We start from the raw sequence: 18,296 nt of genomic DNA on the forward strand, positions 1-18,296 counted from the left end.
CTACCACGACGACTACTACAACTACTACCACGACGACAACTACTACAATTACTACTACGACGACAACTACTGCAACTACTACCACGACGACAACTATTACAACTACTACCACGACGACAACTACTACAACTACTACCACGATGACAACTACTACCACGACGACAACTACTGCAACTACTACAACTACTACCACGACGACAACTACTACAACTACTACCACGACGACAACTACTACAACTACTGCAACAACTACCACTACTGCAACTACTACAACTACTTCCACGACGACAACTACTACAACTACTACCACGACTACAACTACTACCACGACGACAACTACTACAACTACTACAACTACTACAACTACTACCACTACTGCAACTACTACCACGACGACAACAACTACAACTACTACCACGACGACAACTACTACAACTACTACCACGACGACAACTACTACAACTACTACCACGACGACAACTACTACAACTACTACCACGACGACAACTACTACAACTACTACCACGACGACAACTACTACAACTACTACCACGACGACAACTACTACAACTACTACCACGACGACAACTACTACAACTACTACCACGACGACAACTACTACAACTACTACCACGACGACAACTACTACAACTACTACCACTACTGCAACTACTACCACGACGACAACTACTACAACTACTACCACGACGACAACTACTACAACTACTACAACGACTGCAACTACTACAACTACTACCACGACGACAACTACTACAACTACTACTACGACGACAACTATTACAACTACTACCACGACGACAACTACTACAACTACCACGACGACAACTACTACCACGACTACAACTACTACCACGACGACAACTACTGCAACTACTACCACGACGACAACTACTACAACTACTACCACGACAACAACTACTACAACTACTACAACTACTACAACTACTACCACGACAACAACTACTGCAACTACTACCACGACGACAACTACTGCAACTACTACCACGACGACAACTACTACAACTACTACAACTACTACCACGACGACAACTACTACAACTACTACAACTACTACCACGACAACAACAACTACTACAACTACTGCAACTACTACAACTACTGCAACTACTACCACTACGACAACTACTACAACTACTACAACTACTACAACTACTACCACGACGACAACTACTGCAACTACTACAACTACTGCAACTACTACCACGACGACAACTACTACAACTACTACCACTACTGCAACTACTACCACGACGACAACTACTGCAACTACTACCACTACTGCAACTACTACCACGACGACAACTACTACAACTACTACAACTACTGCAACTACTACCACTACGACAACTACTACAACTACTACAACTACTGCAACTACTACAATTACTACCACGACAACAACAACTACTACAACTACTACCACTACTACAATTACTACCACGACAACAACAACTACTACAACTACTACCACTACTACAACTACTACCACTACTACAACTACTACCACGATGACAACTACTGCAACTACTACCACGACGACAACTACTGCAACTACTACCACTACGACAACTACTACAACTACTACCACGACGACAACTACTACAACTACTACAACTACTACAACTACTACAACTACTGCAACTACTACCACGACGACAACTACTGCAACTACTACCACGACAACAACTACTGCAACTACTACCACGACGACAACTACTACAACTACTACCATGACGACAACTACTACAACTACTACAACTACTACCACTACTGCAACTACTACCGCGACGACAACAACTACAACTACTACCACGACGACAACTACTACAACTACTGCAACAACTACCACTACTGCAACTACTACAACTACTACCACTACTGCAACTACTACAACTACTTCCACGACGACAACTACTACAACTACTACCACGACGACAACTACTACAACTACTACAACTACTACCACTACTGCAACTACTACAACGACTACAACTACTACCACGACAACAACTACTACAACTACTACCACGACGACAACTACTACAACTACTACCACGACGATAACTACTACAACTACTACAACTACTACCACGACGACAACTACTGCAACTACTACCACGACGACAACTACTATCACGACGACAACTACTGCAACAACTACCACGACGACAACTACTGCAACAACTACCACGACGACAACTACTACCACGACGACAACTACTGCAACAACTACCACGACGACAACTACTGCAACTACTACCACGACGACAACTACTGCAACAACTACCACGACGACAACTACTACAATTACTACAACTACTACCACTACTGCAACTACTACAACGACTACAACTACTACCACGACGACAACTACTACAATTACTACAACTACTACCACTACTGCAACTACTACAACGACTACAACTACTACCTTGACAACAACTACTACAACTACTACCACGACGACAACTACTACAACTACTACCACGACGACAACTACTACAACTACTACCACGACGACAACTACTGCAACTACTACCACGACGACAACTACTACAACTACTGCAACTACTACCACTACTGAAACTACTACAACGACTACAACTACTACCACGACGACAACTACTACAATTACTACAACTACTGCAACTACTACAACGACTACAACTACTACCACGACAACAACTACTGCAACTACTACCACGACGACAACTACTACAACTACTACCACGACGACAACTACTACAACTACTGCAACTACTACAACGACTACAACTACTACCACGACAACAACTACTGCAACTACTACCACGACGACAACTACTACAACTACTACCACGAAGACAACTACTACAACTACTGCAACTACTACAACTACTACAACTACTACCACGACGACAACTACTACAACTACTACCATGATGACAACTACTACAACTACTACCACGACGACAACTACTACAACTACTACCACGACGACAACTACTACAACTACTACCACGACAACAACTACTACAACTACTACCATGATGACAACTACTACAACTACTACCACGACGACAACTACTACCACGACGACAACTACTGCAACTACTACCACGACGACAACTACTACAACTACTACAACTACTACCACGACAACAACTACTACAACTACTACAACTACTACAACTACTACCACGACAACAACTACTGCAACTACTACCACGACGACAACTACTGCAACTACTACCACGACGACAACTACTACAACTACTACAACTACTACCACGACGACAACTACTACAACTACTACAACTACTACCACGACAACAACAACTACTACAACTACTGCAACTACTACAACTACTGCAACTACTACCACTACGACAACTACTACAACTACTACAACTACTACAACTACTACCACGACGACAACTACTACAACGACTACAACTACTGCAACTACTACCACGACAACAACTACTACAACTACTACCACTACTGCAACTACTACCACGACGACAACTACTGCAACTACTACCACTACTGCAACTACTACCACGACGACAACTACTACAACTACTACAACTACTGCAACTACTACCACTACGACAACTACTACAACTACTACAACTACTGCAACTACTACAATTACTACCACGACAACAACAACTACTACAACTACTACCACTACTACAATTACTACCACGACAACAACAACTACTACAACTACTACCACTACTACAACTACTACCACTACTACAACTACTACCACGACGACAACTACTGCAACTACTACCACGACGACAACTACTGCAACTACTACCACTACGACAACTACTACAACTACTACCACGACGACAACTACTACAACTACTACAACTACTACAACTACTACAACTACTGCAACTACTACCACGACGACAACTACTGCAACTACTACCACGACAACAACTACTGCAACTACTACCACGACGACAACTACTACAACTACTACCATGACGACAACTACTACAACTACTACAACTACTACCACTACTGCAACTACTACCGCGACGACAACAACTACAACTACTACCACGACGACAACTACTACAACTACTGCAACAACTACCACTACTGCAACTACTACAACTACTACCACTACTGCAACTACTACAACTACTACCACGACGACAACTACTACAACTACTACCACGACGACAACTACTACAACTACTACAACTACTACCACTACTGCAACTACTACAACGACTACAACTACTACCACGACAACAACTACTACAACTACTACCACGACGACAACTACTACAACTAGTACCACGATGATAACTACTACAACTACTACAACTACTACCACGATGACAACTACTGCAACTACTACCACGACGACAACTACTACCACGACGACAACTACTGCAACAACTACCACGACGACAACTACTGCAACAACTACCACTACTGACAACTACTACCACGACGACAACTACTGCAACAACTACCACGACAACTACTGCAACTACTACCACTACGACAACTACTGCAACAACTACCACGACGACAACTACTACAACTACTACAACTACTACCACTACTGCAACTACTACAACGACTACAACTACTACCACGACGACAACTACTACAATTACTACAACTACTACCACTACTGCAACTACTACAACGACTACAACTACTACCTTGACAACAACTACTACAACTACTACCACGACGACAACTACTACAACTACTACCACGACGACAACTACTACAACTACTACCACGACGACAACTACTGCAACTACTACCACGACGACAACTACTACAACTACTGCAACTACTACCACTACTGAAACTACTACAACGACTACAACTACTACCACGACGACAACTACTACAATTACTACAACTACTACAACTACTGCAACTACTACAACGACTACAACTACTACCACGACAACAACTACTGCAACTACTACCACGACGACAACTACTACAACTACTACCACGACGACAACTACTACAACTACTGCAACTACTACAACGACTACAACTACTACCACGACAACAACTACTGCAACTACTACCACGACGACAACTACTACAACTACTACCACGAAGACAACTACTACAACTACTGCAACTACTACAACTACTACAACTACTACCACGACGACAACTACTACAACTACTACCATGATGACAACTACTACAACTACTACCACGACGACAACTACTACAACTACTACCACGACGACAACTACTACAACTACTACCACGACAACAACTACTACAACTACTACCATGATGACAACTACTACAACTACTACCACGACGACAACTACTACAACTACTACCACGACGACAACTACTGCAACTACTACAACTACTGCAACTACTACAACTACTACAACTACTGCAACTACTACAACTACTACAACTACTGACAACTACTACAACTACTACAACTACTGCAACTACTACCACGACGACAACTACTACAACTACTACCACGACGACAACTACTACAACTACTACCACGATGACAACTACTACAACTACTCTACCTGGGGGACAACTACTACCACGACGACAACTACTACAACTACTACCACGACGACAACTACTACAACTACTACCACTCCTGCAACTACTACCACGAGGACAACTACTACAACTACTGCAACTACTTCCACGGGGACAACTACTACAACTACTACCTCTGAGGTCCTCACTACAACAACTACAACTTACCACCTCTGGGGTCCTCTACAACTACTACCACAACGACGACTACTACAACTACTACCACGAGGACAACTATTACAACTACTACCCTGGGGTCGACTACTACAACTACACACACGACAACTACTACAACTTCCTGGGGACAACTGGGGTCAACTACTACCACACGACAACACTACAACTTCCTGGGGTCCTCTGAGGACAACTACTACAACTACTACCACTGGGGTCCTACTAGGTCAACTACTCCACAGACAACTACTTCCTACTACCACGGACAACTACTACAACTACTACCAGCTACAACTTCCTGCAACTACTACCACGACGTCGACTACTACAACTACTACCACGACAACAACTATTACAACTACTACCTCTGGGGTCCTATTACAACTACTACTTCCTGGGGTCCTCACTTACAACTACTACCTGACGTCCTCTACAACTCCTCTGAGGTCCTCACTCAACAGCTACTACCACGGGGACAACTACTACAACTACTACAACTACTACCACGACGACAACTACTCAACTACTACCATGACTACAACTACAACTATTACAACTACTACCACGACGACAACTACTTCCTACTACCACTGGGGTCAACTACTACAACTACTACTCTTCCAACTACTACAACTACTACCATGACTACAACTCTGGGGTCCTCACCACTACTACAACTGGGGTCCTCTGGGGTCCCTGAGGTCCTCACTACAGCAACTACTTCCTGGGGTCCGACAACTACTACAACTACTACCCTGGGGTCCTCAACTACTACAACTACTACTTCCTGGGGTCCTTTGGGGTCAACTACTCAACTCAACAACTACTACAACTTCCTGGGGTCCTACCACGACGACAACTACTACAACTACTACCTGATGACAACTACTCAACACTACTACTTCCTGGGGTCCAACTACTACACTACTAACACTTCGACAACTACTACAACTACTGGGGTCCTCTGGGGACAACTACTGGGGACAACTACTGACAACTACTACCATGACGACAACTACTACAACTACAACAACTACTCTTACTACAACTACTAGGTCCACTCAACAGCTACTTCCTGGGGTCCTCAACTACTACAACTACTTCCCGGGGTCAACTACTACAACTCCTACCTGGGGTCAACTCACTACAACACTACAACTTCCTGGGGTCCTCTACAACTCCTCACCTGAACAACTTACAACTACTTCCTGGGGTCAACTCTACAAGGTCTTCACGACAACAGCTACAACTTCCTGGGGTCAACTACTGGGGTCCTACTACCAACAACTACTACTTCCTGGGGTCCTCTGGGGTCCTCTGGGGTCCTCACTCAACACTACTCTTCCTGGGGTCCTCTGGGGTCCTCTGGGGTCCTCACTCAACAGACGCTTCCTGGGGTTCTCCTCACTCAACAACTTCTCTTCCTGGGGTCCTCTGAGGGTACCTTCCTGGGGTCCTCTGAGGTCTTCACTCAACAGCTACTTCTTCCTGGGGTCCTCTGGGGTCCTCACTCAACAGCTACTCTTCCTGGGGTCCTCTGGGGTCCTCACTCAACAGCTACTCTTCCTGGGGTCCTCTGGGGTCCTCTGGGGTCCTCACTCAACAGCTACTCTCCCTGGGGTCCTCTGGGGTCCTCTGGGGTCCTCACTCAACAGCTACTCTTCCTGGCGTCCTCTGAGGTCCTCACTCAACAGCTACTCTTCCTGGGGTCCTCTGAGGTCCTCACTCAACAGCTACTCTTCCTGGGGTCCTCTGGGGTCCTCTGGGGTCCTCTGGGGTCCTCACTCAACAGCTACTCTCCCTGGGGTCCTCTGGGGTCCTCACTCGACAGCTACTCTTCCTGGGGTCCTCTGGGGTCCTCTCAACAGCTACTCTTCCTGGGGTCCTCTGGGGTCCTCACTCAACAGCTACTCTTCCTGGGGTCCTTTGGGGGCTACTCTTCCTGGGGTCCTCTGAGGTATTCACTCAACAGCTACTCTTCCTGGGGTCCTCTGAGGTATTCACTCAACTGCTACTCTTCCTGGTGTCCTCTGGGGTCCTCTGGGGTCCTCACTCAACAGCTACTCTTCCTGGGGTCCTCTGGGGTCCTCTAGGGTCCTCTGAGGTCCTCACTCAACAGCTACTCTTCCTGGGGTCCCTGGGGTCCTCTGGGGTCCTCACTCAACAGCTACTCTTCCTGGGGTCCTCTGAGGTCCTCACTCAACAGCTACTCTTCCTGGGGTCCTCACTCAACAGCTACTCTTCCTCCTTTGGGGTCCTCTGGGGTCCTCTGAGGTCCTCACTCAACAGCTACTCTTCCTGGGGTCCTCTGGGGTCCTCTGGGGTCCTCAGGTCCTCAACAGCTACTCTTCCTGGGGTCCTCTGGGGTCCTCACTCAACAGCTACTCTTCCTGGGGTCCTCTGGGGTCCTCTGGGGTCCTCACTCAACAGCTACTCTTCCTGGGGTCCTCTGGGGTCCTCTGAGGTCCTCACTCAACAGCTACTCTCCTGGGGTCCTCTGGGGTCCTCTGAGGTCCTCACCCAACAGCTACTCTTCCTGGGGTCCTCTGGGGTCCTCTGAGGTCGTCACTCAACAACTTCTCTTCCTGGGGTCCTCTGAGGTCCTCACTCAACAGTTACTCTTCCTGGGGTCCTCTGAGGTCTTCACTCAACAGCTACTCTTCCTGGGGTCCTCTGGGGTCCTCTGAGGTCTTCACTCAACAGCTACTCTTCCTGGGGTCCTCTGAGGTCCTCACTCAACAGCTACTCTTCCTGGGGTCCTCTGGGGTCCTCTGAGGTCCTCACTCAACAGCTACTCTTCCTGGGGTCCTCTGGGGTCCTCTGGGTCCTCATCCAACAGCTACTCTTCCTGGGGTCCTCTGGGGTCCTCTGGGGTCCTCACTCAACAGCTACTCTTCCTGGGGTCCTCTGAGGTCCTCACTCAACAGCTACTCTTCCTGGGGTCCTCACTCAACAGCTACTCTTCCTGGGGTCCTCTGGGGTCCTCTGAGGTCCTCACTCAACAGCTACTCTTCCTGGGGTCCTCTGGGGTCCTCTGGGGTCCTCTGAGGTCCTCACTCAACAGCTACTCTTCCTGGGGTCCTCTGGGGTCCTCTGGGGTCCTCTGGGGTCCTCACTCAACAGCTACTCTTCCTGGGGTCCTCTGGGGTCCTCTGAGGTCCTCACTCAACAGCTACTCTCCCTGGGGTCCTCTGGGGTCCTCTGGGGTCCTCACTCAACAGCTACTCTTCCTGGGGTCCTCTGGGGTCCTCTGAGGTCGTCACTCAACAACTTCTCTTCCTGGGGTCCTCTGAGGTCCTCACTCAACAGTTACTCTTCCTGGGGTCCTCTGAGGTCTTCACTCAACAGCTACTCTTCCTGGGGTCCTCTGGGGTCCTCTGAGGTCTTCACTCAACAGCTACTCTTCCTGGGGTCCTCTGAGGTCCTCACTCAACAGCTACTCTTCCTGGGGTCCTCTGGGGTCCTCTGGGGTCCTCACTCAACAGCTACTCTTCCTGGGGTCCTCTGGGGTCCTCTGAGGTCCTCATCCAACAGCTACTCTTCCTGGGGTCCTCTGGGGTCCTCTGAGGTCCTCACTCAACAACTACTCTCCTGGGGTCCTCTGAGGTCCCTACTCTTCCTGGGGTCCTCACTCAACAGCTACTCTTCCTGGGGTCCTCTGGGGTCCTCTGGGGTCCTCTGAGGTCCTCACTCAACAGCTACTCTTCCTGGGGTCCTCTGGGGTCCTCTGGGGTCCTCACTCAACAGCTACTCTTCCTGGGGTCCTCTGGGGTCCTCACTCAACAGCTACTCTTCCTGGGGTCCTCTGGGGTCCTCTGGGGTCCTCACTCAACAGCTACTCTTCCTGGGGTCCTCTGGGGTCCTCTGAGGTCCTCACTCAACAGCTACTCTTCCTGGGGTCCTCTGAGGTCCTCACTCAACAGCTACTCTTCCTGGGGTCCTCTGGGGTCCTCTGGGGTCCTCACTCAACAGCTACTCTTCCTGGGGTCCTCTGGGGTCCTCTGGGGTCCTCACTCAACAGCTACTCTCCCTGGGGTCCTCTGGGGTCCTCTGGGGTCCTCACTCAACAGCTACTCTTCCTGGGGTCCTCTGGGGTCCTCTGAGGTCCTCACTCAACAGCTACTCTCCCTGGGGTCCTCTGAGGTCCTCACTCAACAGCTACTCTTCCTGGGGTCCTCTGGGGTCCTCTGAGATCCTCACTCAACAGCTACTCTTCCTGGGGTCCTCTGGGGTCCTCACTCAACAGCTACTCTTCCTGGGGTCCCTGGGGTCCTCTGGGGTCCTCACTCAACAGCTACTCTTCCTGGGGTCCTCTGGGGTCCTCTGGGGTCCTCACTCAACAGCTACTCTCCCTGGGGTCCTCTGGGGTCCTCTGGGGTCCTCACTCAACAGCTACTCTTCCTGGGGTCCTCTGGGGTCCTCTGGGGTCCTCACTCAACAGCTACTCTTCCTGGGGTCCTCTGGGGTCCTCTGAGGTCCTCACTCAACAGCTACTCTTCCTGGGGTCCTCTGGGGTCCTCTGGGGTCCTCTGGGGTCCTCACTCAACAGCTACTCTTCCTGGGGTCCTCTGGGGTCCTCTGAGGTCCTCACTCAACATCTACTCTTCCTGGGGTCCTCTGAGGTCCTCACTCAACAGCTACTCTTCTTGGGGTCCTCACTCAACAGCTACTCTTCCTGGGGTCCTTTGGGGTCCTCTGGGGTCCTCTGAGGTCCTCACTCAACAGCTACTCTTCCTGGGGTCCTCTGGGGTCCTCTGGGGTCCTCTGGGGTCCTCACTCAACAGCTACTCTTCCTGGGGTCCTCTGAGGTCCTCACTCAACAGCTACTCTTCCTGGGGTCCTCTGGGGTCCTCTGGGGTCCTCTGGGGTCCTCACTCAACAGCTACTCTTCCTGGGGTCCTCTGGGGTCCTCACTCAACAGCTACTCTTCCTGGGGTCCTCTGGGGTCCTCTGGGGTCCTCACTCAACAGCTACTCTTCCTGGGGTCCTCTGGGGTCCTCTGAGGTCCTCACTCAACAGCTACTCTTCCTGGGGTCCTCTGGGGTCCTCTGGGGTCCTCTGGGGTCCTCACTCAACAGCTACTCTTCCTGGGGTCCTCTGGGGTCCTCTGGGGTCCTCTGAGGTCTTCACTCAACAACTTCTCTTCCTGGGGTCCTCTGAGGTCCTCACTCAACAGCTACTCTTCCTGAGGTCCTCTGGGGTCCTCTGGAGTCCTCTGGGGTCCTCACTCAACAGCTACTCTTCCTGGGGTCCTCTGGGGTCCTCTGGGGTCCTCTGAGGTCCTCACTCAACAGCTACTCTTCCTGGGGTCCTCACTCAACAGGTATACATAACATAGGGGTAATGTGTGTGTGTGTGTGTTTGGCAGGTATTATAACTGTGTGCCCTTCGCTGGCTGTGTGTTCGTGGGGCCGTCGAAGCTGTCGTCATGCCAACCCAGAGTCAAGACGTTTGAGGAGCTACCAATGGAAACGGCCTGGTATAAAACCCACAACAACGGAGTAAGCTATCCTGCACTCTCTCTCCATCCCTTCATCTCTCTCTATCATTGCATATCTTCATCTCTCTCTATCATTGCATCTCTTCATCTCTCTTCATCTCTCTCTATCATTGCTCTATTCAAATGTCAAACAGTTGGTGACATTTAGTCAAATCTCTCCTGAGGCTGTCCTGTCTAATACCTGTCTGTTGCTTAGCAATCCAAGCTGGTCTCCAGTTGCCTCAGCAGGTCAACATGCTAAGCCCTTGACTTGTCGTTATTGAATGTGATGCTGATGCTGTGTTCTCTCCCCAGGACAACCAGACAGACAGTGGGATGGTTCTGGCGTCGGAGGAGTTTGACATGATCCAACACGAACACAGAGGAGCCAAGTATGTTTGACACACCAATAATATCATGCCCTTAAAATGACAAGGCGCATGTCTGTCTGTGTGTGTCCTGTCTGTGTGGGTCCTGTCTGTGTGGGTCCAGTCTGTGTGGGCCCTGTCTGTGTGGGCCCTGTCTGTGTGGGTCCTGTCTGTGTGGGTCCTGTCTGTGTGGGTCCTGTCTGTGTGGGTCCTGTCTGTGTGGGTCCTGTCTGTGTGGGTCCTGTCTGTGTGGGTCCTGTCTGTGTGGGTCCTGTCTGTGTGGGTCCTGTCTGTGTGGGTCCTGTCTGTGTGGGCCCTGTCTGTGTGGGTCCTGTCTGTGTGGGTCCTGTCTGTGTGGGTCCTGTCTGTGTGGGTCCTGTCTGTGTGGGTCCTGTCTGTGTGGGTCCTGTCTGTGTGGGTCCTGTCTGTGTGGGTCCTGTCTGTGTGGGTCCTGTCTGTGTGGGCCCTGTCTGTGTGGGTCCTGTCTGTGTGGGCCCTGTCTGTGTGGGTCCTGTCTGTGTGGGTCCTGTCTGTGTGGGTCCTGTCTGTGTGGGTCCTATCTGTGTGGGTCCTGTCTGTGTGGGTCCTGTCTGTGTGGGTCCTGTCTGTGTGGGTCCTGTCTGTGTGGGCCCTGTCTGTGTGGGTCCTGTCTGTGTGGGTCCTGTCTGTGTGGGTCCTGTCTGTGTGGGTCCTGTCTGTGTGGGTCCTGTCTGTGTGGGCCCTGTCTGTGTGGGTCCTGTCTGTGTGGGTCCTGTCTGTGTGGGTCCTGTCTGTGTGGGTCCTGTCTGTGTGGGTCCTGTCTGTGTGGGCCCTGTCTGTGTGGGTCCTGTCTGTGTGGGTCCTGTCTGTGTGGGTCCTGTCTGTGTGGGTCCTGTCTGTGTGGGTCCTGTCTGTGTGGGCCCTGTCTGTGTGGGTCCTGTCTGTGTGGGCCCTGTCTGTTTTTTGAAGAAAAAAAATGGTCCGAAAATAACAACAGCATATCATCCTAACAGCTGTCTCCCCTCCTCTCCTCCCCTCCTCTCCCACCTCCTCCCCTCCTCTCCCACCTCCTCCCCTCCTCTCCCCCATCCTCTCCTCTCCCACCTCTGCTCCTCTCCTTCCCTCCTCTCCCACCTCCTCCCCTCTCCCCTCTACCCCCACCTCCTTCTCCCCTCCTCTCCTCTCCCCCCAGTAGTACAGAGCGCCTGGTGGTAGAGTCCAGCGGTAGCTCCGTTAGTTCCAGACACCGACCAGCCTTCCTCTCCCAGCTCTCTGGCCAGACCTTTTACAACAACGAGTATGGTCAGCTGTCAGAGGAGGGCAGGGTCCTGGACTTCTTCTCCTCCCCTGATGATACACGCTGCCTCGCATCCTCCAACCTGTGATGTCTCATTATCATCATCTCAGTGGGCTAGCCCCCGCCCCTCCAACCTGTGATGTCATTATTATCATCATCTCAGTGGGCTAACCCCTCCCCCTCCAACCTGTGATGTCATTATTATCATCATCTCAGTGGGCTAACCCCTCCCCCTCCAACCTGTGATGTCATTATTATCATCATCTCAGTGGGCTAGCCCCTCCCCCTCCAACCTGTGATGTCATTATTATCATCATCTCAGTGGGCTAGCCCCCCCCCCTCCAACCTGTGATGTCATTATTATCATAATCTCAGTGGGCTAGCCCCTCCCCTCCAACCTGTGATATCATTATTATCATCATCATCTCAGTGGGCTAGCCCCTCCCCCTCCAACCTGTGATGTCATTATTATCATCATCTCAGTGGGCTAGCCCCTCCCCCTCCAACCTGTGATGTCATTATTATCATCATCTCAGTGGGCTAGCCCCTCCCCCTCCAACCTGTGATATCATTATTATCATCATCATCTCAGTGGGCTAGCCCCTCCCCCTCCAATGTCATCATTATCATCATCTCAGTGAGCTAGCCCCTCCCCCTCCAACCTATGATGTCATCATTATCTCAGTGGGTTAGCCCCTCCCCTACCAACCTGTGATGTCATCATTATCTCAGTGGGCTAGCCCCTCCCCCTCCAACCTGTGATTGACTACAGTGGGTTCTAACAGTTTGGAATCCTAACTGAATATTGCTGCTTCACTATTTTTCAAGAAAGTAGCCATATTAATTTTGGATTCCAATCTTGCTAGCCACAAGGGTTGGGAGTATGTTGTAGTATACTCAATTCCCTGTGTGTCATGGCCTAGTGGCCCATATTGGACTGAGCCGCCTGTGCCTGCAGTTCTCTATCCAACCACTGGGTGGCAGTAGTATGTCAAAATCAAAGTCTTTTATATCAACCACAGTTCAGATTTGTATCTTTTATACAGAGTAAGCTTCTTTTGTTTATTTGTACAAAAATATGAAAATAAAAAAGGCAATATATCTTCTTTAGTCATGTCTCCATGTTATTTTGTTTATAATAATTATGATTGCGATATGGGAAGTGTCCAAATTACAGTATGTGAGTCTGATCTGTTAGTACATCTCATGATTAGGTCACTGGAGAGTGAGGAGTGTTCAGAGAATGGACTGGATGTATGAATGAAGACCAGAGATGTAATATATGAAGACCAGAGATGTCCTTCTGTAGCTCAGTTGGTAGAGCATGGCGCTTGTAACGCCAGGGTAGTGGGTTCAACCAGGGCCACCCATACGTAGAATGTATGCACACATGACTGTAAGTCACTTTGGATAAAAGCGTCTGCTAAATGGCATATGTTATTATTATTATTAATATATGAAGACCAGACACAGCTAGCTACATGTGGCCTGAATCAGGATGCTGAACCCAGACACAGCTAGCTACATGTGGCCTGAATCAGGGAGCTGAACCCAGACACAGCTAGCTACATGTGGCCTGAATCAGGGAGCTGAACCCAGACACAGCTAGCTACATGTGGCCTGAATCAGGGAGCTGAACCCAGACACAGCTAGCTACATGTGGCCTGAATCAGGGAGCTGAACCCAGACACAGCTAGCTACATGTGGCCTGAATCAGGGAGCTGAACCCAGACACAGCTAGCTACATGTGGCCTGAATCAGGGAGCTGAACCCAGACACAGCTAGCTACATGTGGACTGAATCAGGGAGCTGAACCCAGACACAGCTAGCTACATGTGGCCTGAATCAGGGAGCTGAACCCAGACACAGCTAGCTACATGTGGCCTGAATCAGGGAGCTGAACCCAGACACAGCTAGCTACATGTGGCCTGAATCAGGGAGCTGAACCCAGACACAGCTAGCTACATGTGGCCTGAATCAGGGAGCTGAACCCAGACACAGCTAGCTACATGTGGCCTGAATCAGGGAGCTGAACCCAGACACAGCTAGCTACATGTGGCCTGAATCAGGGAGCTGAACCCAGACACAGCTAGCTACATGTGGACTGAATCAGGGAGCTGAACCCAGACACAGCTAGCTACATGTGGCCTGAATCAGGGAGCTGAACCCAGACACAGCTAGCTACATGTGGCCTGAATCAGGGAGCTGAACCCAGACACAGCTAGCTACATGTGGACTGAATCAGGGATCTGAAGTCAACATTACCAGTCGTCGGCAGAGTGGACCTATAGAACTACAATGGGCTCCAGTTCTGTGTCTGGACCTATAGAACTACAATGGGCTCCAGTTCTGTGTCTGGACCTATAGAACTACAATGGGCTCCAGTTCTGTGTCTGGACCTATAGAACTACAATGGGCTCCAGTTCTGTGTCTGGACCTATAGAACTACAGTGGGCTCCAGTTCTGTGTGTGGACCTATAGAACTACAATGGGCTCCAGTTCTGTGTCTGGACCTATAGAACGACAATGGGCTCCAGTTCTGTGTGTGGACCTATAGAACTACAATGGGCTCCAGTTCTGTGTCTGGACCTATAGAACTACAATGGGCTCCAGTTCTGTGTGTGGACCTATAGAACTACAATGGGCTCCAGTTCTGTGTGTGGACCTATAGAACTACAATGGGCTCCAGTTCTGTGTGTGGACCTATAGAACTACAATGGGCTCCAGTTCTGTGAGTGGACCTATAGAACTACAATGGGCTCCAGTTCTGTGTGTGGACCTATAGAACGACAATGGGCTCCAGTTCTGTGTCTGGACCTATAGAACTACAATGGGCTCCAGTTCTGTGTGTGGACCTATAGAACTACAATGGGCTCCAGTTCTGTGTGTGGACCTATAGAACTACAATGGGCTCCAGTTCTGTGTGTGGACCTATAGAACTACAATGGGCTCCAGTTCTGTGTGTGGACCTATAGAACTACAATGGGCTCCAGTTCTGTGTGTGGACCTATAGAACTACAATGGGCTCCAGTTCTGTGTGTGGACCTATAGAACTACAATGGGCTCCAGTTCTGTGTGTGGACCTATAGAACTACAATGGGCTCCAGTTCTGTGTGTGGACCTATAGAACTAAAATGGGCTCCAGTTCTGTGTGTGGACCTATAGAACTACAATGGGCTCCAGTTCTGTGTCTGGACCTATAGAACTACAATGGGCTCCAGTTCTGTGTGTGGACCTATAGAACGACAATGGGCTCCAGTTCTGTGTGTGGACCTATAGAACTACAATGGGCTCCAGTTCTGTGTCTGGACCTATAGAACTACAATGGGCTCCAGTTCTGTGTATGGACCTATAGAACTACAATGGGCTCCAGTTCTGTGTGTGGACCTATAGAACGACAATGGGCTCCAGTTCTGTGTGTGGACCTATAGAACTACAATGGGCTCCAGTTCTGTGTGTGGACCTATAGAACGACAATGGGCTCCAGTTCTGTGTGTGGACCTATAGAACGACAATGGGCTCCAGTTCTGTGTCTGGACCTATAGAACTACAATGGGCTCCAGTTCTGTGTGTGGACCTATAGAACTACAATGGGCTCCAGTTCTGTGTGTGGACCTATAGAACTACAATGGGCTCCAGTTCTGTGTGTGGACCTATAGAACTACAATGGGCTCCAGTTCTGTGTGTGGACCTATAGAACTACAATGGGCTCCAGTTCTGTGTGTGGACCTATAGAACTACAATGGGCTCCAGTTCTGTGTGTGGACCTATAGAACTACAATGGGCTCCAGTTCTGTGTGTGGACCTATAGAACTACAATGGGCTCCAGTTCTGTGTGTGGACCTATAGAACTACAATGGGCTCCAGTTCTGTGTGTGGACCTATAGAACTACAATGGGCTCCAGTTCTGTGTCTGGACCTATAGAACTACAATGGGCTCCAGTTCTGTGTCTGGACCTATAGAACTACAATGGGCTCCAGTTCTGTGTGTGGACCTATAGAACTACAATGGGCTCCAGTTCTGTGTCTGGACCTATAGAACTACAATGGGCTCCAGTTCTGTGTGTGGACCTATAGAACTACAATGGGCTCCAGTTCTGTGTCTGGACCTATAGAACTACAATGGGCTCCAGTTCTGTGTGTGGACCTATAGAACTACAATAGGCTCCAGTTCTGTGTCTGGACCTATAGAACTACAATGGGCTCCAGTTCTGTGTGTGGACCTATAGAACTACAATGGGCTCCAGTTCTGTGTGTGGACCTATAGAACTACAATGGGCTCCAGTTCTGTGTCTGGACCTATAGAACTACAATGGGCTCCAGTTCTGTGTGTGGACCTATAGAACTACAATGGGCTCCAGTTCTGTGTCTGGACCTATAGAACTACAATGGGCTCCAGTTCTGTGTGTGGACCTATAGAACTACAATGGGCTCCAGTTCTGTGTGTGGACCTATAGAACTACAATGGGCTCCAGTTCTGTGTCTGGACCTATAGAACTACAATGGGCTCCAGTTCTGTGTCTGGACCTATAGAACTACAATGGGCTCCAGTTCTGTGTGTGGACCTATAGAACTACAATGGGCTCCAGTTCTGTGTGTGGACCTATAGAACTACAATGGGCTCCAGTTCTGTGTGTGGACCTATAGAACTACAATGGGCTCCAGTTCTGTGTGTGGACCTATAGAACTACAATGGGCTCCAGTTCTGTGTCTGGACCTATAGAACTACAATGGGCTCCAGTTCTGTGTCTGGACCTATAGAACTACAATGGGCTCCAGTTCTGTGTCTGGACCTATAGAACTACAATGGGCTCCAGTTCTGTGTCTGGACCTATAGAACTACAATGGGCTCCAGTTCTGTGTCTGGACCTATAGAACTACAATGGGCTCCAGTTCTGTGTGTGGACCTATAGAACTACAATGGGCTCCAGTTCTGTGTCTGGACCTATAGAACTACAATGGGCTCCAGTTCTGTGTCTGGACCTATAGAACTACAATGGGCTCCAGTTCTGTGTGTGGACCTATAGAACTACAATGGGCTCCAGTTCTGTGTCTGGACCTATAGAACTACAATGGGCTCCAGTTCTGTGTGTGGACCTATAGAACTACAATGGGCTCCAGTTCTGTGTGTGGACCTATAGAACTACAATGGGCTCCAGTTCTGTGTCTGGACCTATAGAACTACAATGGGCTCCAGTTCTGTGTCTGGACCTATAGAACTACAATGGGCTCCAGTTCTGTGTCTGGACCTATAGAACTACAATGGGCTCCAGTTCTGTGTCTGGACCTATAGAACTACAATGGGCTCCAGTTCTGTGTGTGGACCTATAGAACTACAATGGGCTCCAGTTCTGTGAGTGGACCTATAGAACTACAATGGGCTCCAGTTCTG

At 49.5% G+C, this 18,296-nt stretch overlaps 1 protein-coding gene and 1 long non-coding RNA gene across 6 annotated transcripts in view; one reads left to right on the top strand and one right to left on the bottom strand.

The window, feature by feature from the left end:
• The window catches only part of LOC127913784 (vascular endothelial growth factor receptor 3-like), a 245,609-nt gene extending 232,613 nt beyond the window's left edge, over positions 1 to 12,996 (top strand). The window contains 3 exon segments of the mRNA XM_052487050.1: positions 11,150 to 11,282; positions 11,576 to 11,652; positions 12,800 to 12,996. Coding sequence (XP_052343010.1) covers positions 11,150 to 11,282; positions 11,576 to 11,652; positions 12,800 to 12,992 — 403 coding nt within the window. The 3' untranslated portion in view covers positions 12,993 to 12,996.
• Positions 1 to 18,296, bottom strand: part of LOC127913785 (uncharacterized) — a 304,311-nt gene that overhangs the window by 223,125 nt on the left and 62,890 nt on the right. The gene's annotated exons all lie outside the window — the stretch shown is intronic.

The sequence above is a fragment of the Oncorhynchus keta genome, chromosome 30 (assembly GCF_023373465.1).
Source record: "Oncorhynchus keta strain PuntledgeMale-10-30-2019 chromosome 30, Oket_V2, whole genome shotgun sequence".
NCBI classification, from domain to species: Eukaryota; Metazoa; Chordata; class Actinopteri; order Salmoniformes; family Salmonidae; genus Oncorhynchus; species Oncorhynchus keta.